This window comes from Martes martes (assembly GCF_963455335.1).
Source record: "Martes martes genome assembly, chromosome: 9".
NCBI classification, from domain to species: Eukaryota; Metazoa; Chordata; class Mammalia; order Carnivora; family Mustelidae; genus Martes; species Martes martes.
The window spans coordinates 74,186,977-74,208,740 of NC_137896.1; the positions used below are offsets into that span (position 1 = coordinate 74,186,977).

Here is a 21,764-nt window from a genome sequence, read left to right on the forward strand (position 1 = left end):
AGCTCTTGAAGCTCTTACAGAAGTAAGACCGCTCACCCCCCATACCTCACTGCGCCATTTCCTGGCTCGCACGCACTGCTCAGAAGAAGAAACGTCGAGTCCTGCTAGGGCCTCCAGCCAATGGCTACACTTTTGCTCTCAGCCCTAGCAACTCCGGGCCAATGGGCGGAAGGCTATCTTTTGATTAGGTACGGTCCTTTTCTAGCCAATCGGAAACGTTCTTCAAATGCGCCTCTCTGAGATCGCAGGCTCCAGCCACGCAGACTTCACTTCCGGGAGGCTGTCCTGGGCGGCTGCGCGTGTTGCCATAGCGACCATTTTACGTTACTGGTTTGTAGGTTTCGTCCCGGTACCAGGACGACTGCGGGGACCACTCTTTCTTCTCCATTCTTTCTCGGCCCCCTACGGCCCAAGGGCCTTACGCAGGCTCCGGGGGTCTGGCCTAGGGTTCCGCGGCGCCCCGCGGAGCGGGATGGCTGCGGAAGAAGAGGATGAGGTGGAATGGGTGGTGGAGAGCATCGCTGGGTTCCTGCGAGGCCCGGACTGGTCCATCCCCATCTTGGACTTTGTGGAGCAGAAATGTGAAGGTAAAAACCAGATCCCGAACCGACCATTCTTTCTCGCCTCTCTCTCGCCAGCGATCGGCAGAAGGTGGTCACCACGAACCATCTCTCATCTCTCAGGTCTTACCCCTGTCGGCCAGGTTCAGAGCTGGTTTGTTGGAGGTATTGCTGTCACTGCGTCAGTGTCTTCCTTCATGGAACTGAAGACAAGGACTCCCCTTTCTTTGGGCCCAAGCACACATCCGAAAATCATTAGATTTCAATCCAATGTTGGGTCTCTCACCTTATCCTGCATGTTTCTTCCTTGGGCAGGTGCACTGTTTGGGTGGGCTTCAACAATTTCCGCAGAGACTGGTGAGGAGAGATATGAGTTTGCCTAGTGTTCCTTCCTGATCTAACAGTTAACCGCAAAGGGAGGGCACGCGGTTACTCCAACAGGCCCAGAGCTGGCGACCAGTGGCCCGTTTGCCTTTACTGAGCTCTCGGACTCTCGGATATACCAAAAATGGGGAGGGGGGTATCTTGTAACAACTAAGGTATATAAAGGTGGTCCAATATTCCCTGTGAGGGCAAAGGAGGCAAAGGACCTCCGGGTCCTGATCATTCACGCTTAGATTCTCCGAGACAAACTGGAGCCCAAGTATGGAAAAGGAGCTAGAAACCATGTCCTATGAATGAATGCCCAACTGATACCATGGGTGTTTAGCAGGCAGGACTTGTAGGGTAGTAATATCCATCAATCATTTGAACATCTTCTTTATGTTGGAGGGTTTAGACTTGTAAGCTTCAGTGGCATAGAGCTAGGGTTAATGCGTACAAGCCACAGACAAATTTCTATGAAGGAAGTGCGCCATAGCAGAATGTATCCCAGTTAAGTTAGCCTGTCTCAGAAGGTAATGAGTTCCCCAGAGGGTATCAGTGTTTAAATGGGTTTGGCAGCAACTTAATGGAGATAACCATCAAATGGTTGGTTATCCTGGATGCTGGATGAGCTTTTTTTTTTTTTTTCCTGGATGAGCTTTTAAGAGTCCTTTCAACCCTAAGGGTCCATGAATTTGGTAAAGATAAACTTTAGTTTGACCACTGAATCTTTTCATTACCGTAATCAAAATTATGCCATAATCAAAATCCAGATAGTATTTAAGTATTGCTTTTATGCATAATTCCTAAAGAAGTTTAAAATAATTTTTATTTGTGATCTTTTTAAGAATTTAAAATTCTGAGACGGATGAAGCATGTGGAATTCTGACCTCCTTTGGGAGAAAAAAAGAATTATGTCACTCTTTCATTCTATTTACCCCTCTGAGACTAAATGCTAAAATGAAAAAAAAAATTAAAGTATTGCTCTTTTTATCCACAAATGTCAAAAGTGGTTGCATCTCAGTAGTAATACATCTGACTGTGTAATTTCACGGGGAAGCAGTAATCCTCAACTTTGTACACATGTAATGTAGTAATTTGATTTTAGAACTAACTAGAAACAGTTTAAGTTACTGCTGTATTGTGTGTATGCCCAGTGTTATACAGAGCATATGCCAGTAGAGGTGGAAGGAACATCCCATTGTCACTTGAAATAAGTGTTAATACTTCAGTGACTTTAGGTTGTTAGTGTGCTAGTCTTTAAAGATTAGTTTTGTACAACCTGTGATATCAGCATTTATTTCAATAAGCATTTATTGAGTGTCTGTGGGCCAGAAGCTGGGGATAGAAATATGAATGAAACAAAATCCTTGTGGTTGAGAAGTTTATGATTTAGTGTGGAAGACAGGCAGGTAAATGGAATTTAAATCTAAATTGACAGGTGTTATAATAAAGGAGGGCATGTGGCTCTATTTTGAGTTCAGAGGAAGGGATCTAACCAGCCCAGGAGTTGAGAGTGGGTGGTAGGTCTTAGCAATTTGCAATGTCTTGAAGAATAGTTGGGAGAAGAGGACTGGGTAAAGACAGAAAACTCTAGGAACACCTGAGCAAATGTACAGGAGTTTGAAGCACTGTGTGTGTTATGTTTGGTGGTATTCCAAGTACTGGTGTATGTTAAGAGTGCAAAGTTTGGGTTTTGGAGTGATAGGAGATGAGACTTGGAGGTTTTGTCTGGCCTTCTAAGGATTTTGCATTTATTACTTAGTGAAAGAACCATCATTGAAGAGCTTTAAGTAAAAAATTAAAGAAGTTAGTTTTGCATTTTGGATCATTTAGGGGGAATTTTAAAAAGTTTATTGTTAACAATTCATGAATTTGGCCTGTTTCCCTAATTAATTGTCATTTCTTGATGGAATATATATCTTTCTAATCCACATTGTTTCATATATATGATCATTGAGTAAACATTTGTTTTGGTTTTATTTATTTTAATTTCATTACTGATTTATGTAGAGCAAAAATGGCCTAGTCACTTTCAGTAAAATTTATATTAGCAAATTATGGTAACATAATCTGGAGCCTGTTGTAAAAGGAATTAATGTTTAAAAACTATTAATAATATTACATTAAAAGTTTATAAATTGTTGCCTTTTATTATTGAAAGTAGCAAATTAGTGTTTGTCTTACATATGAAATAGATCTTACATATGAACCTGTAAACAAACATATGAAACTTGTTTACAGTTAACACTGTTATATGCTATACATATAACATATTATTACAAATATACATATATGTATATATCATATATATATGCACATAGTTTTTTTAATTCAAGAATTCAAAGCTGAAGAGCTAGGTTATAAGAATGAGAATTCTATTGTAAGATGTAAGGAGTGCACTTTTATATTTGCATTAATGAAATGATTTGTTTTTGTACACTATACAGTAATATTTTTCTTTTAAATTTAGTTTTTGATGATGAAGAAGAAAGCAAATTGACATATACAGAGATTCATCAGGAATACAAAGAACTAGTGAGTATTTTTTCCATTGATTATTAAAGGTAATTAAAATAATTTTAGCTTTTCTAAATTAAAAATGTGGACTTTTTCCATTTTAAAATTCTTTAATTAAAAAAATCCATTCTTGGCACACCTGGCTGGCTCTGCTGTAGAGCATGTGACTCTTGATCTTGGGATTGTGAGTTCAAGCCCCATATTGGGAATAGAGCCTCCTTTAAAAAAAAAAAAAAGAATAAAAAAATCCAATCTACTCTAATAGTACTACTAGTTCCATCAGGCCCTAAGGCTTCTCTGAGCATTTCATCCTTTTGACTTCTTATCTCTTCTACTCTAGAATCTAAGAAATGAATTTAGGACAACTATTTTAAGGGATCTTGCATCTAATCTTTGAATTTTATTCTTAATCTTCTGCTGATGCGTCTAGAGAAGTGTTAGTTATTAATTTGCCATGGTTGTCTTGTGATTTTTAAAAATGCCTCTGAGTAGCAGAAGAGTTATACCCCCCATTGACTGTCATGACCCTGACCAGTTATTTCAAGTAGAGGAAATAAAATTTCATTTGATTTTCTGCAAAAATTTTAACTTTTCATTGTTTGTGAGGTTTTTTGGTGAAATACACTGTCATTGCCATATAGTATAATTTTATGTAGATTAATAATTGCAAGCAAACATTTGATTATCCCTTTTTAAACTCAACACTTAACATGAAAACTGTCATTTGGAAATTTTCTATGTAAATTGGAAAAGTTACACTTTCTCTTTTTAGGTTGAAAAGCTGTTAGAAAGTTACCTCAAAGAAATTGGAATTAATGAAGATCAATTTCAAGAAGCATGCACTTCTCCTCTTGCAAAGACCCGTACATCACAGGTTCTGCTTTTGTGTCATTCTGCTAACATACAGTTTTAATAAAAATGCCCAGCATTTCACTTAAATTTCCTATATTTGTTTGTCGAAGGATACTATTTTAGACATTGTATGAGTAAAAAGCTAATTCATCACATGTGGGTTCTTTTTTATAATTACCTTAAGAAATGATCATTTGTGGGGCTCCAGGGTGGGTCAGTTGGTTAAGTGTTCCATTCTTGATTTCAGCTCTTGTCATGATCTCAGGGTCATGGGATCAAGCCCTGTGTGGGGCTCCCTGCTGGGCCTGAAGCCTTCTTAGAATTCTTTCTCCTGCTCCCTTTGCCCCTCCCTCTCCCATCTCTCTGTCTCTTAGAAAGATAATTTGAGACATTAATGAACTAATGCAGTTAATGCAGTTAAAAAGGAACTTTTCGATTATAGAACTATGATAGGTCACAGTTTTTATTTATATACACTGTTCTGTTGTTTTATTTATATATTACTGTTTTATTTATATTGATCTCTGATAGTTTATCAGTTGCCTCTTTTTTAATCTTAGCAGTTTTATAGTGCACAGTTCCTGGGGCTTCCTTCTCTTGGAACTATTTTTATTTTTAAAATTTTGTAGATTTTGTAGAGATCTATTTATTTATTTATTTTGAGGGAGAGAGAGAGGAACAGAGAAGGAGAAAGAGAGAGAGAATACAGGGGGTAGGGGCAGAGGGAGGGGGAGAGAGAATCCCAAGTAGACTTTGTGTTGAGCATGGAGCCAGACATGGGCCTCCATCTCATAACCTCTGACCTGAAGCGAAACCAAGAGTCTGACAGTTAACTGAGCTACCTAGGCACCCCTGGAACTACTTTTATTGTCTCATTAGTTCTGCAGTGCTAATTTGAAATAGATATTATGTGTATTTATAACTGATATTTACTGAGGGCTCATGTTAGCTGCTGTTTTAGACACTTGACATGTATTATCTCATTTAACTTTCCTGCTGCCACTTAAGATTTTGGCACTGTTTTATTTCCACTTAGAAATGAAAAACCTAATGCACAGATATGTTAAATGACTAGTGCAAAGTCCTCTGCTAAGTAAGTAGTAGTGCAGTATACCAGCCCAGGCACTCCCAGCTGCAAGCCCTTGCTGAGAAGTTCAGGATAGTGGGACACCTGGGTGGCTCAGTGGGTTAAAGCCTCTGCCTTCAGCTCAGGTCATGATCTCAGGGTCCTGGGATCAAGCCCCACATTGGGCTCTCTGCTCAGCATGGAGCCTGTTTTCCCCTCTCTCTGTCTGCCTCTCTGCCTACTTGTGATCTCTGTCAAATAAATAGATAAAATCTTTAAAAAAAAAAAAAAAGTTCAGGATAGGGATATGTTACTCCTACCCAAATAGCCTTCTCAACAAGTTGCTTTAGCTTTCCATCTTCTCTAAATAAACTGTAATTCCTTAGCCAGATGATAGTGAGGATTGTCTGTGATGTGACCCTAAATTATATTTTCAGTCTCCTCCTGCTGTAGTTCCCTGATACGTTATGTACTATTGTTATTCTAGGCCACTTGTTCTTGTAAGCATCCATGCGTCTGGATTTGCTCATGCTATTCCCTAACCCTGGAATGTTTGGCCCTCACCTCCCCACCCCGGTATCTTTTCTTACCAGATAAATCCTTCTTATCATGAGGGCCTTGCTAAAACGTTACTTCTTGTGGCAAATTTCTCAATCTCTGGTATGCTAGGGTGGATCAGCACTCATTCTATCTCACTGGACATTTTCACATTTTTGGTACTCTGCCCCAAATTATAGTTTCTTAGAAGTCTGTTTGCCTTACTAGATTATAAATCCTTTGAGATGTTTTTACTAACTTTGTATTCCCGGTGTCTCATCTCATAGATGTGAACCTAGTTAGTAGTAGGTAATTCTTAATAGATATTTCTTAACTTAAATTACTTTTTATCATGGCCTAGAAGAGGGTGCTTTGACTACTATTTAATCCAGTGCTTCCTACTATTCTTCCCTATTACACAAGTTTTCTTATTTCGTGATCATCTCTGATTCTAGAGATAGAACATCTTTAATATAACATGACATTTTGAAAAAACTGTTTAAATATTATTGGTATGCCCCAACTAATGTAAATAAGCATCTGGTTTTATTCATTAATAATGCTATAAAGCAAAAGTTGTCTTAAAGTTCACCAATAGCTTTTATTCTTTATGTACCATAAGTTTAGTTTAAGGAGTAATAATAGGATTTATTTTCTTCTCCTTTTTAGGTGGGCAGGAATAATTTGAAAATTATTAACTACTATTTAGGTTTCTTTTAAGATGTTGATATTTGTTTTTCAGGAATGTTTTCTACTTTGGTGAATATTTGTCAACCTGTCAATTAAGTCATTGTGAATGAGCCTGAATTACTTTGTGAATAAAAATGTTCATGCTAATAGCAGACATATCCACCTTTTGTTTTCATTATTCAGATAACCTTTTTTTTTATTAGAGATTTTATTTATTTATTTGACAGAGAGAGAGATCACAAGTAGTCAGAGAGGTGGGCAGTGGCGGGGGAACAGGCTCCCCACTGAGCAGAGAGCCCCATGCGGAGCTCGATCTCAGGACCCTGAGATCATGACCTGAGTCGAAGGCAGAGGCTTAACTCACTGAGCCTCCCAGGCACCCCCATTATTTGGATAACATTAAATTGAATGAAGATGTTCAGAATTTTAACATAATGTTTTCAGATCAAGAGTAACACATCTTTCTCTTTTGTTCTGTCATGCAATACGTTCTGATTTATTTGGAGTTGATTGGTAATATGGTCTTGCTATGTACAGGGCAGCAAGCCTTTTGATACAGACAGACCTAGATTTGAGTCGTAGATCTTTCTTTTACTAGCTGTAAGTTTGTTGTGCTGTTTTCCTTTCTTATCCATTCTGATTCTCAGTTTCCACATCTGTAAAATCTGGGTAGTATCTACTTTGAAAGGTTTTTGCAAAATTTAAGAGATAATGATCATAAAGCATTTAGCACAATAACTGACATTTATAAGGTGGTCTATAAATGGAAACACCTCCTAATTAATACTAGCTATTTTGGTGGTTGATTAGTAGTGTGCTAATTAGGCCAGGGTCATTGGTTCAATCCCCATGTGGACTAGTTAGCTGTATTCTCTTCTGGAGCAAACACTTAGCATCGGATACTGAATAGCAACATGATTAAATCAGCACAAGGCAATCCCCATTACCAGAAAAACAGCTTGAAGCTGTTTTATTTACTACTTTGCAGCAATAATGTAGTCTTCTTTTTTTTTTTTATTTTATTTATTTCTTTGACAGACAGAGATCACAAATAGGCAGAGAGGCAGGCAGAGAGAGAGAGGAGGAAGCAGGCTCCCTGCTGAGCAGAGAGCCCAATGCGGAGCTCGATCCCAGGACCCTGGGATCATAACCTGAGCTGAAGGCAGAGGCTTTAACCCACTGATCCACCCAGGTGCCCCAATAATGTAGTCTTTATACAGAAAGATCAGAATGCTGAGTCCATTATACCAATGTAGGGTGCCTAAGAATTAACTCAAGGAACGAGTTGCTTGCCCTGGGTTATTGAGGAGGTAATTTTTATTTTGTTTTGGTTTGCTTGGTTTGGTTTTGATTGTTTAAACCAGCTCCCATTGAATTATACTGCTGAAGCCCACTTAACAAAATTCTTTTCACCTGGTTTGGTCATCGTTCTACCTAGGCCACTGCTCCTGCCATACTCTGTTTATTGAAGTCAGCAGGAGTAGCAAGTGCATCAGATGAAGAACTCTGGTTAAGACAACAACAACAAAAAACCTGTGAGAGCATGTTTTTCTGTTGAATCTGTGATTTCTTAAAACATGCTCATAAATTAACTGTTCAGAAAATATGATACTATAATAACTACTGAGATATTTACTCTTTCAGTCATCTTCAGTTGAGTTTTATAATTTTGTGGTGTTTTCCAACTGAAGTAGGCAAAAATGACTTCCTTCGTTGTGACTTCCTTGTGATTTTTTGTTGAGGGTAAAGTTCACCATTGATTTCTATGCACTGTATTGCAAAAGACTGCTATATGGTAAGAGACAAACAGTATTTTTTGCTTTTCTTACTTGATTTGCTTTGACTTTTATAACATAAAAATTAACACTTTCAGAAACATTTATATTATGACAGTGATTTGGCAAAATTATGCTGTTTTTCCAATAACTTATATCATTGAAAAGATTACATATGTGGTGTAACTTTCATTTTCTAAAAATACACACAGGGATCGCTTCTCGGCCTTTTGGCTAAGATCAAGTCTAAAAATACACACAGGGTAGGCGTGCCTAGGTGGCTCAGTGGGTTAAAGCCTCTGTCATCAGCTTGGGTCATGGTCTCAGGGTCCTGGGATTGAGCCCCGCATGGAGCTCTCTGCTCGGCAGGGAGCCTGCTTCCTCCCTCTCTCTCTGCCTGCCTCTCTGCCTACTTGTGAACTCTGTCATATAAATAAATAAATAAAATCTTTAAAAAAATAAAAATAAAAATACACATAGAATAATTAACAATATTTTGTGTGAGTACTATTAAGATTTTAAAAAATTAATAGGTTTTTAAATTTTTAAAAAGATTTTCTTTCTTTTCTTTTCTTTTTTTTTTTTAAATTTTATTTCTTTATTGGAGAGAGAGAATGGGAGCGCAAGAGCAGGGGGAAGGGGCAGAGGAATCTCAAGCAGGCTCCACACTGAGCGGGAGCCTGACCTGGGGCTCTACGCAGAGCTCGATTTCACGACCCTGAGATCATGACCTGAGCCGAAATCAAGAGTTGGACACTTAACCGACTGAGCCCCATAGGCGTCCTAATAGGATTTATTTTTTAGAGCAGTTTTAGGTTTACAGAAAATTAAGCAGATAGTACAATGTCCCTTATTACTAACATCTTTCATTAGTATGGTGTATTTGTTAAAATTGATGAGTCAGCATTGAAACAACAACATCATCATCATCATCATCATCATCATCATCATCATTTTAACTAATGTCCAAGGTTGACATTAAGTTTACTCTTTGTGTTCTGCAGTTCTGTGGATTTTGCCAAATACACAGTGTCATACATCCACCATTATAGTATCTTACAAAATACTTCTACTGTCTTAAAAATCCCCTATATCCTACATGTTTAGCCTTTCCATCCTTGCTCCTGGCAACCACTGCGTTTTATTGGCTCTCTCGTTTGCCTTTTTCAGAATATCATATAATTGGGATCATATAGCATATACCTTTTCAGATTGGCTTCTTTTGCTAAGCAGTGTGAAATTAAGGTTCTTTCATTTTATTTGTTGTTTGATTGTTCATTTCTTTTTATTGCCGAATAACATTCCATTAATGGATGTACCACAGTTTACCAATCTACCTTTTGAAGAACATTTTGGTTTCTTCCAGTCTTTGGTAATTATGAAAAGGCTGCTACAAATATTCGTATTTAGGCTTTTATGTGGACAAACTTTATTTGGGCAAATAAATACCTAGGAGCAAGATTGCTGGATCATACAGTAAGATTAAGTTTAGCTTTGTAAGAAATTGCCAAAGGCTCTTCTAAAGTAGTTGTACTATTTTGACTGTTCACCAGCAATGAATGGGAGTTCCTGTTGCTGTACATCTTCAGCAGCACTTTGTATAGTCAGTTTTTGCATTTTAGGCATTCTAATTAGGTTTATAATGGTTTACTTTTGCCCATTTTAAAATTGAGTTGTTTTCTAGTAGTTGAGTTTAAGAGTTCTTTGTATCCAATTTTTGATGCAAGTCTCCTTTATCAGGTATGTGTTTTGCAAATATTTCACAAAATTTTCCTCTGTGGCTTGTCTTTTCCTTCTCTAACAGTGTCTTTCACAGAGTGGAAGTGTTTTATTTTATGTTATTCATTTTATTTTATTTTATTTTTTTTTAAGATTTTATTTATTCATTTGACAGAGATCACAAGTAGGCAGAGAGGCAGGCAGAGAGAAAGGGGGAAGCAGGCTTCCCGCTGAGCAGAGAGCCCGATGCGATGCGGGCTCGATCCCAGGACTCTGGGATCATGACCTGAGCCGAAGGCAGAGTCTTTAACCCACTGAGCCACCCAGGCACCCCTTTTTATTTTATTTTAATGAAGTCCGTGATTTATCAGTTTTCTTTCATGGATTATACTTTTGGTGTTGTATCTTCAGAAGTCGTTGCCAAACCCAGGGTTATCTAGATTTTCTCTGTGCTATCTTCTAGAAGTTTTATGTTTTTGTTTTTTACATTTAAGTCTATGCTCCATTTTGAGTTAATTTTTGTGAAAGGTGTAAAGTCAATATTTAGCTTCCTTTCTTTTCTTTCTTTCTTTTTTTTTTTTTTTTTTGGCATGTAGATTTCCAGTTCTTGGAGGACCGTTTGCTGGAAAGATTATCTTCTCTCCATTGGATTACCTTTGTTTTTTTTGTCAAAGATCAGTTGACTATGTTTGTGTTGGTCTATTTTCAGGCTCTTTCTGTTCCATTAATCTATTTGTCTACTCTTTCACCAGTACCAACACTTATAGTAAGTCTTGAAATCAGGTAGTGTCAGTCCTTTGACTTTGTTCTTTTTCAATATTATGTGGCTGTTCTGGGACTTTGGACTTTTCATATAAATTTTAAATTCAGTTTGTTGATGTCTACAAAGTAATTTGCTGGATTCTGTTTGGGTTGCATAAATCCACAGATCAAATTAGGAAGAACTGACATATTAACACTGTTGAGTCTTTTTAATCTATGAACAGAGAATATCTCTCCATTTATTTACAATCCCTTTGATTTCTTTCATCAGAGTTTTTTAGTTTTCTGCATATAGATCTTCTGTGTATTTTGTTAGATTTATTCCTAAGTATTTTCTTTTATTGTGGAGTTAATGTAAATTGTATTGTGTTTTGTATTTCATTTTCCCATTACTCATTGCTGGCATATAGGAAAACTTGTATAGTAACCTTATATTCTGCAGACTTGCTAGAATTACTTACTAGTTCCAGGAATTTCTTTAAACTGATTCTTTGGGGGTGCCTGCGTGGCTCAATGGGTTAAAGCCTCTGCCTTCGATTCAGGTCATGATCTCAGGGTCCTGGGATCGAGCCCCACATCGGGGTGGTCTCTGCTCAGCAGGGAACCTGCTTCCCCCTTTCTCTCTCTGCCTGCCTCTCTCTGCCTACTTGTGATCTCTGTCAAATGAATAAACAAAAAAATCTAAAAAAAAATTAAAAAAAAAAACGGATTCTTTGGGATTGTCTACAGACAATCATCTATCATCTATGAAGAAAAACTGTTTTAGTTCTTTCTTCCTAATCTTTGACCCTTAATTTCCTTTTCTTAATGCATTAGCTAGGACTTTAGTATAATGTGGAATGGGAGTGGTGGGAGGGAACTCGTTTCTGATCTTAATGGGAAAGCATCTATTTTCTCACCATTAAGTATAATGTTAGTTGTCAGTTTTTTATAGATGTTCTTTATCAGGGAAGTTCCTCTCTATTCCTCATTTGCTGAAAGTATTATCATGAATGGATGTTGGATTTTGTCAAATCCTCTTCTGCATCTATTGCTATGACCGTATGATTTTTCTTTTTTAGACTTTTCATATGATTAATGAATTACATTAATTCATTTTTGGGTGTTGAACCAACTTGCATAACTAGAATAAATCCCACTTGGTCATGGTGTATAATTCTTTTTATACATTGTTGGATTCAATCTGCTAGTATTTTGTTGAGTATTTTTCTATCTGTGTTCATGAGAAATACTGTTCTTTCTTGTAGCATTTTTGTCTGATTTTGGTATCAGTGTAATGTTGGCTACATAAAATAAGTTAGGGAGTAGTCTCTCTGCTTCTATTTTCAGGAAGAGATTGTGAAGAATTGGTGTAATTTCTTTTCTTTTCTTTTTTTTTTTTTTGAGGATTCTTATCTAAGGGCAAATTTTCATATGCATGTTCCAATACATGTAACCTAACCTGAATCATTCAGGGAGGACTGGTGGGACAATAGCATGGACACTGAATAAGTTATATATAGAAGGGAAAGTGGATTTCAAAGTCATACTTTTTTTCTCCTTAATAATTTGAATCAATAGAAAGGCTTTTATATCAGTTCTGTAGGTTATGCTATTTAACTTCTACAAATAAATATGTGGTCATTATTCTTTTGGGAAATAATATGAATCTATAACTTTTCTTCAAAGTTTTATCTTTTTTATTTTGTGGAGAATTGTATAATTTCTTCATTAAATATTTGGTAGAATTTACCAGGGGACCCAGCTAGGCCTGGAGCTTTCTGTTTTGGAAGGTTATTAATTATTGGTTCCTTCTCTTTAAAGATGGAGATAGAGTGTTCCTGTCGATCTATTATCTTATTCAGATTGTCTATTTCTACTTGTGTGAGCTTGGCAGATTGTTTTTTTCAAGGAATTGGTCCATTTTGTCTAGGTTATAAAGTTTGTGGACATAGAGTTGTCAATAATATTTCTATATTATCCTTTTAAAGTCTCTGGCATCTGTAGTAATGCACCCTCTTTCATTCCTGATATTAGTAATTTATGTCTTTTCTCTCTTTCTTTCATAGTTAACCTGGCTAGAGGTTTATCAGTTTTATTGATATTTTTGCAGAACCAACTTTTAGTTTTGTTGATTTTCTACTTTAAATTTAATTGATTTCTTCTCTAATTTCTACTTTTTTTTTTCCCTGTGCTTACTTTGGATTTAATTTCTTCTTCTTCTTCTTTTTTTTTTTAAAAAGATTTTATTTATTTGACAGACAGAGATCACAAGTAGGCAGAGAAGCAGGCAGAGAGAGAGGAGGAAGCAGGCTCCTTACTGAGCAGAGACCCCTATGTGGGCCTCAATCCCAGGACTCTGAGATCATGACCCAAGCAGAAGGCAGAAGCTTTAACCCACTGAGCCACCCAGGTGCCCCTAATTTATTCTTCTTTTTGTAGTTCCTGAAGGTGAAAGCTTAGATTATTGATGTTAGATATTTCTTCTTTTTAAATATATGCTATTAATGCTGTAAATTTTCCCTGAACACTACTTTAGCTGTACCCTGAAAATTTTGATAAGTTGTATTTTCAATTAGGAACATTTTAGAAATTTCTCTTAAAAAAAAAAAAGAAATTTCTCTTAAGACTACAGTTGACCTTTGTACAACACAGGTTTGAACTGTGTGGGTCCACTTCTACACAGATTTTTTTAAAATTAATACAGCACAGTACTATAAATGTATTTTCTCTTCCTTATGATTTTCTTTTTTTAATTTTAATTCCAGTATAGTTAACATAAAGTGTTATATTAGTTTCAGATGTACAACATAGTGATTCAACAATTCTGTACATTACTTAGTGCTCATCATGGTAAGTGTACTCTTAATCCCCTTCACCTATTTCATTCTCCCCTACCCACCTCCCTCTGGTAACCATCAATTGATTCTCTGTAGTTAAGAGTCTCTTTTTTGGTTTGTCTCTTTTTTTCCCTTTGTTTATTTGTTTTGTTTCTTAAATTTCACATATGAGTGAGATCATATGGTATTTGTCTTTTGCTGACTTGCTTATTTCACTAGCATTATATTCTTTAGATCCATCCATGTTGCTGCAAATGTTCAAGATTTCATTCTTTTTTGTGGCTGAATAATATTCCTTTGTAGCTATATACCACCTCTTCCTTATCCATTCATCTATCAGTGTGTACTTGGGCTGCTTCCATAATTTGGCTATTGTAAATAATGCTGCAATGAACATAGTGATACCTAGATCTTTCTGAATTAGTGTTTTTTTTTTTTTCCTTTGAGTAAATACCCAGTAGTGGGATTACTGGGTCCTATAATATTTCTATTTTTAATTTTTTGAGAAAACTCCATACTGTTTTCCACAGTGGCTACACTAGTTTGTATTCCCACCATCTGTGCCTGAGCGTTCCTTAGTCTCTACATCCTCCCTAACACTTGTTGTTTCTTGTGTTTTAATTTTAGCCATTCTGACAGGTATATGGTGATAGCTCATTGTGGTTTTGATTTGCATTTTCCTGATGATGAATGACATTGAGCATCTTTTCATGGATCTCTTGGCCACTCCGTATGTCCTTGGAGAAATGTCTATTCATGTCTTCTGCCCATTTTTTAATTGGATGATTTGTATTTTGGTGTTGTGTAAGTTCTTTGTATATTTTGGATACTACCTCTTTATTGAATATGTCCTTTGCAAATATCTGCTCCCATTCAGGAGGTTGCCTTTTAGTTTCCATATGATTTTCTTTCTTTCTTTCTTTTTTTTTTTTTAAGATTTTACTTATTTATTTGACAGAGAGAGAGAGAGCAAGCACAAGCAGGCAGAGTGGCAGAGAGAGAAGCAGACTCCCCGCTGAGCGAGGAGCCTGTTGTGGGCCTGGATTCCAGGACCCTGGGATAATGACCCAAGCCAAAGGCAGCCACTTAACTGACTGAGCCACCCAGGCGTTCCTCCATATGATTTTCATAATAACATTTTCTCTTCTGTAGCTTATTGTTAAGAATGCAGTAATAATACTCATAACATATGCAATATGTGTTAATGGGCTGTTTATGAATTGGTAAGGTTTCTGGCCATCAGTAGGCTATTAGTGGTTAAGTCTGGGGCAGTCAAGAATTATATGCGGTTATTTGACTGCATGGGGTCAGTGCCTCTAAGCCCCACGTTATTTAAGTGTCGACTCTACTTCTTTTACTCACATATTATTTAGAGGTGTGTTGTTTAATCTTCAATTATTTGGTTTTTCCAGTTATCATTCTGCTCTTGATGTCTAGTTTAATTCCATTGTGGTCTGAGAGGATACTTTGTATGATTCCTATTCTTTTAAATTTATCAAGATGTGCTTTATGGCCTAGAATGTAGTCTATTTGGGCGAATTTTTCATGTGTGCTCGAGAGGAATGTGTATTTTTCTGTTTTTGGAGAAATGTCAATTTGACCCAGTTGACTGAAGGTGTTGTTCAGTTCAGCTGTGTCCTTTCTGATTTTCTGCCTGCTGGATCTGCCCATTACCGATAGAGGGTATTGAAGTCTCCAACTGTAATCACAAATTCATCTTTTTCTCCTGGTAGTTATGTCTGTTAATGGAATACTGTAAGTACATGAAACCACTTGTACCTTTCAAAACTATGGTATGATGAACTTTAAGCAGAGATAATAGTAGGACAACCCAAGGCTAAGTGTGAATATATTTGAATGTCTTATACACTCGTGTAAGTCAGATTCCTAAATACTCAGTGTTCATTTTTTTGTTAATGTGCTTTTCTCAAACATAGATACCATCACATTTACTTTACCTCATAGTCTTCTGTCAAAGTAGTTTGACATTTCAATTAATTTAATGGATACTTAAGATTGTTGTTTTTAAAGTACTTGCCAGTTTTTTGAAGTAACTCTTTTATTTAGTTCCTCTAAGTGCCTTTAGCAGAAGCTCTTATCCATTTCCTTGAACTGGAAGAATCCCACTACTGTAAAGTTGTCAGGTTTAGTGCACCATTTTGATATTTAACCAGCCTCAACAGGACCAGAACAATTACTTTTATAGGTATTTTTCAGTTTAAAAAGTGCCTTCTCATCTTATTTAATTTCAACACCCGGCCAGAAAGTTATGATTGTATTTCTCTCATGCTAAAATGCTAATTTTTCATACTGTAATACCTCTGAAATGAGAATGTATTTTACAGTAAATGACATGTTATAATTTAATTGGCGGGTTTTTTTTTTTTTTTCTTTTCTAATTGGTGCAAGAAGTAAAGAAGTAAAGAAGGGCGCCTGGGTGGCTCATTGGGTTAAAGCCTCTCTCTTTGGCTCAGGTCATGATCCCAGGGTCCTGGGATCGAGCCCCACATTGGGCTCTCTGCTCAGCAGGGAGCCTGCTTCCACCTCTGTCTCTGCCTGCCTCTCTGCATACTTGTGATCTCTGCCTGTCAAATAAATAAATAAAATCTTAAAAAAAAAAGTCCCACAGAGTCACACAGCTGGTACATGGCTAAGCTGGAAATGGCTTTTGGTATCAAGGACTCATTTTCTTCCAATGTGTCAGTGACTCTCGAGCTTTAATGTTATAAGAATTATCTGTGGAGATACATGGGCACCCATCCTCTAGAAATTTAGATTGATTATGTTTAGGGCATGATTTAGGAATATGCATTTCTTAGATGCTTCAAGGTACACATTAAGTGTGTAACTCTAATTCTGACTTGCTGTTAGAAGCTCCAGTTGATACATTGCTATTAATAGGACTTCCCTTCAAGAGTTTATTACTGATGAGGATAAAGTCCTTAATATCACTAATATGAAGTCTAGGAAGCCCCAGAACAAAGTTACGTGGGGGCGTAATCCCATAAAGTTGTCTTGGCAGACATGACTAATCTATCACAGAGACTGTCCACAAGTGGTTTCAATACTGAGCTTTGGGCTGCCAGTCACAGTCAAGCCTTTCTGCTAGTCCCTGCGGTGGGTCTTTTGAACGGTGCATGTGACTTTAGGGGGAAGAAACTCTCCATTTTTTTCTACAGCTCACTCCTCATAAATGTCACAGAGAGAGATGCATGTTTTTTAAAAGATTTTATTTATTTATTTGACAGAGAGAGAGGGAGGGAGTGAAAGTACAGGCAAGGGGAGAAGCAGGCTTCCCACTGAGCAGGGAGTCCGATGTGGGACTCCATCCCAGGACCCCGGGATCATGGCCTGAGCCCAAGGCAGACGCTTAATGACTGAGCCACCCAGGCGCCCCCTGAGAGTTGCTCTTGCATTTTGCTTTGCTTTGCTATATACTGCAGTTTTCTGGTGAGCTGATTGATGAAGGAACTGATTGCTCCTTCTTCTTTGCTTCCTCTTTGACGGAGCTTTGGTTGATGATGTTTCTGATGTATTGCTGCAGCATGCCTGGTGAACAATAGCACATCCTTGGTTGCCTCTGCGTGATTTTGTGTGTTCAGCTTTTACATTAATATCATGGAAAGCTTGAAATAAGATTTTAGTCTGGTGCATTAAATTTGAGTGTTTTCTCCTGGGTTTTCACCCATTGCAAATCTTATTCTACTTATTATTGATTAGCTTGGGAAGTGGCAATAGCCCCCTGTAGTTAGGGAAGTGTTAATTTGGGTACTCCTCAGAAGACACCTTTACTTTTCCCCTTAATTTATCGCATTTGTTGTTTCTTCCAGAAAATGATTTTGCAACATAATTTCTAACTTACCTCTTACATGAAACTTTGTACATATAGGACAGTTGTCTTCTCACATTATTAATATCTCATTACACTTATTTTCCAGACTCCATTTTTTTTTTGCATTGACTTTTATTCAACTTGGTACTTAATTTTGTACTTAATTTTGTACTTAGGATTTATTATTCACAGTAAATTTCAGGTGGTAGAAATAAAACCAAATAGATATTGTTATTTTGGCTGCAAAACAAATCCAGATACTGAAGTGGTAACCTTAAAAAACTAAGCCTAATTTCTGTGTTGTCTTTCAGAGTTACTCAGCACTGGCTCATTTGGAAAATGTATTACCGTTGTCAGCCTTAGCCTCTTGGAGGCCTGGGGGTTGGGAGAGTCTTACATTAAAGGCTTTTAGAATCTTAAAATTTTCCTCTTGAGTCATCTGACCATAAGTACTACTACAGTATTCTTGAATTAATAGAAATGATTTGCCATAGAAATGATCTGAGTGTGTGGAAATAGTTTTAAAACTTGAATCTTCATTTAACTTCCAGATTTTTTTTCCATAGGCCATTTTGCAACCTGTGTTGGCAGCAGAAGATTTTACTATCTTTAAAGCAATGATGGTCCAGAAAAACATCGAAATGCAGCTGCAAGCCATTCGAATAATTCAAGAGAGAAATGGTAACATGTCGAATTTAGAAATCTAAGTGCTAAATTTTTGTTTGTTTTTGTTTTGCAGTTTTGACTATTCTGATTCTACTATGGTCTTAAATGTAGCTGCTTTGTATAAGTGTATTTCAAGTTTGCTGACTGAAGAGATTCAAGAATGTAAACTTTCTTGATCAGTTTGTGTTTGCCATCTTAAAGAAAGCAGACCAGAATTTGATTTAATGATGTTTTAGGTCTCAGAGAGCTTGATTTTTCTTCCTAGCCATTTTGTTTATGAAATTCAGTATTTTTGAATGGTCACAGCTGTAGTTACTGTGAAGAGAAGGTGACTAGTCTTTTTTGTCTGGCTTATGATAGTTAGGACCTTTGTAGGAGACAGTAGCTCTCCAGCGTTAGTGAGCTTTTGGAGTTGTTGGAGGGCTGGTGAAACACATATGGTTGTTTCCCTCTTCTGATTCAGTAGGTCTGGGATGGGACTGAATGCTTTGCATTTTTAACAAGCTCCCAGGTGATGCTGCTGTTTCTGGGACCAAACTGAGAACTGTTCTAGGACAATGGGCGGGTCTGACTGCACTACTGTCAGGGAAAGGAAAACCGAATTCAAAGCCCTCATAGCCCTCTTTAGTTATTCTCTTCCCTGACTCTCTTGTCTAATTTCAGTTTGTCCTTAGATTTTCCTGCTTTTGTTCCCATCTTGTGTATTCGAGTTACATTTGACATCTTGACTTGACACATGTGTGTTTCTAACCGTATTTCTTATTGTACTATCTCCTTGTCAATCCAGATTCAATCCAGATTCTTACTACCTTTCAGATTTCTGGCTGTAGTAACCTGACGTTAATACCTATGTGTTCCTTTGCTCAATAGACTGCACTGATATTCTTGACCATGCCTATATACTCTTTAACAGTTTGGCAGCAGGACCTGTTTTAAAATTGCTTCTTGAAGATGTGAGAGCTATAGTTCAGTTGTACTGTTTGCTTTTAAGGGTCTGGAACATGCAGCAAGAGGCTTCTGTTGTTGCAGGGCAAGCAGGGCCCTTCTGGATTCTCCTCTCATTAGTATCATGAGAGCAGAGACTATCTCTTAGAGCCCAAGCACCACCATAACTGTCCTGTAAAATCCTAGAATGCTTTTCACAGCAGGTGTGAGAGCCGATGTCAGTGGGTAAGAGATAACATCACCCTAACCCTGAACAATGGATGACAGTGTGCTGTTGCTTTGGTTTAAATCAGTCTGGGAAACAGTCTTGTCTTTCTACCATGGTTTGCTTTATAAAGTCCTTTTCTCTGTATGTTCCTGAAATTATGCCCTATTCTGACCTATGGGTTAGAGGGTGCAAATAATTATTTTATGTTATAGCTAAAATTGTTTTGGGGGGATCAGTTTTGATAAAAGAGCTGGTGAACTTGATATTGGCACTCCATATGTTTTCAATTTGGAATTTAACTGGAAACTCATTTAGATTTTAATATAAAGGGAAGAAGTACGTATAGCTTGTATCAGCTGGATATCGCCTCTGGCTGCCATGAGCAGAAAAAGCCTCAGTGAAAATGTCCTAAGCAGTAAGAATCGATCCCCACAGAACAAGAAGTCCAGAGGAAGGGGAGAAGGAAGATAGTCCATGTTGGTTAAGTTAGTAACTCCGTGATATTATTAAGAACGCTGACACTTTCCATCTTTACACTCTGTTCTTCTGAGGATCTCTCCTGATTGCCCTCTAGCTGCATTGGATGAGACTCAATGATGTCTCATGAAGAAAGGGTATATATTTCTTCCTGTACATCTCTTTTTGATAGCAAGACAAAACTTGCATGGAAACCCCCAGAAACTTCCCCCTCAGGTCCTATTGGTCAGGATTGGGGTCACATGCTTTTCTTAAACCCTCTGGCACAGAAAATGAGACCAGTATCATGAGTCACTCTCCTGTGGTGGAGTAGGACTCAGTCTCCAAGTACTTGGTTGCCTGTTAATTAAACAAATCTGGGTTCTATTAGCAAGGGAGGATGAGGCAATGATGCAGAATAGTGCTGGTATCAAACCACAGGGTGGGAATTTTGGCTTACCTTTAAATAAAATCTAATACTTTGTTTCTGCCATAGCATTTTTAATACTTGCATTTAAGAACATTGCTTAACTTAGATTAAGGAGTTAGTACCTTAGAGCAATGTTGAGTGTACTCAAAACTGCAGACCATTTGAAAATTGTCTTGGGAGTAAGAATAATTCAAAGGCTCTCTGGATTCTTTGTTGTATTTTATCAAAGAAATTTGGGGAAATGCAAATCAGAGCATTATTTTGATGGTTTTGAAGCACTGCATACTATTGCATCATTCTTTTCTTAGTTCTTTTACTTTTGCTCAGAAATACTACCAGAGAAGACTAATTGTGTATCTTTTGACTGGAAAAAGTACAAAAATGCACTTGAGATTGATCAGTTTTATAGATGTCAGTTCTTTGGCTGTGATGCCACACTGTATTTTGCAAGATGTTACCGGTGGGGGGAAAACTGAATAAAGGGTGCATGCATAACCTCTCTCTGTATTATTTCTTACAACCGCATGTGAATCTGCAAGTATCTCAAAATAAAAAGTTTAATTAAAAAAAGTCTTTAAATATCAAGGGGATTAGAATAATAAAGCTACTTTAATTTAGAGCAGACTGAAAATCCCATAGTCATCTGTGGATAAAGAAATGGAAGGTAAAAATTAAGACACATGCTGCTGATGTTGTGGGAATATACTAATAAATAAGATATGAATAGAACACTGATTACCAGTCTACCTGCTTCTTAGGAAGATGTAAGTAATAAAGTAAATTCAACCAATACTTAAAATTACTTGCCATGAATTATTATTTGCATTGGGCTGAAGTTGGTACTGCCCTGGTTTATAGTTATTGGCCCAATATCTGGATAGAAGCTCCGAGGGCAGAGATTGTTTTCTTCATCTTTATATTCCTCCTGAGTGCTTAGCACCGTGCTTTTTCCAATGTAGTAAGCAGGACCCTTTTCAGTAGCATTTGCTGTAGCATGAATGAAGCATATTAACATGCTGTTTAAATTAACAAAGTATTGTATATTTTGTTTTGTAAACTCTTTTCATCCTTAAGGGATACTTCTGAGAGCATACTTTCATTATTAGGAGCTTAATGATTTCAGTGGTCTATCCTCAGACTGTAGATGATTACAGGGGGTGATAGTTTATATTAACTAATTTTAATTGCTGTATTATGGTCACTTTTAACGGGTAATACAAATAATTACTAAGAGAATTTCTAGATAAAACTGTGGTGTTTGGGTGGGGTTGATTTTGTAAAACAAGAAAAAGTAAAAAATATAATAATTAGATAATAGCTTAGAACATTTTTAAGTGAACTGTTAATAAACTTATTTGTACTTTTTGATGAGTTAGAATAGTGAGCAATAAATGTTTTCAGTAGAGTTCATATACTTTTGTGTGGCCTTTGATTTTCAATAGGTGTATTACCTGACTGCTTAACAGATGGTTCGGATATGGTCAGTGACCTTGAACAGGAAGAGATGAAAATCCTGAGGGAAGTTCTTAGGTATCCTTCTTTAATTGTTTTTTGAATGTTTTTT

At 37.0% G+C, this 21,764-nt stretch overlaps 1 protein-coding gene across 1 annotated transcript in view; it reads left to right on the plus strand.

Annotated features, from left to right (window-relative positions):
* The first annotated feature begins 244 nt into the window (after positions 1-244).
* CFAP36 (cilia and flagella associated protein 36) overlaps positions 245-21,764 on the plus strand; it is a 29,484-nt gene continuing 7,964 nt past the window's right edge. Inside the window, exons 1-5 of the mRNA XM_080814226.1 lie at positions 245-587; positions 3,397-3,461; positions 4,216-4,317; positions 18,062-18,176; positions 21,643-21,730. Coding sequence (XP_080670352.1) covers positions 473-587; positions 3,397-3,461; positions 4,216-4,317; positions 18,062-18,176; positions 21,643-21,730 — 485 coding nt within the window. The 5' untranslated portion in view covers positions 245-472. The remainder of the gene's footprint in view (positions 588-3,396; positions 3,462-4,215; positions 4,318-18,061; positions 18,177-21,642; positions 21,731-21,764) is intronic.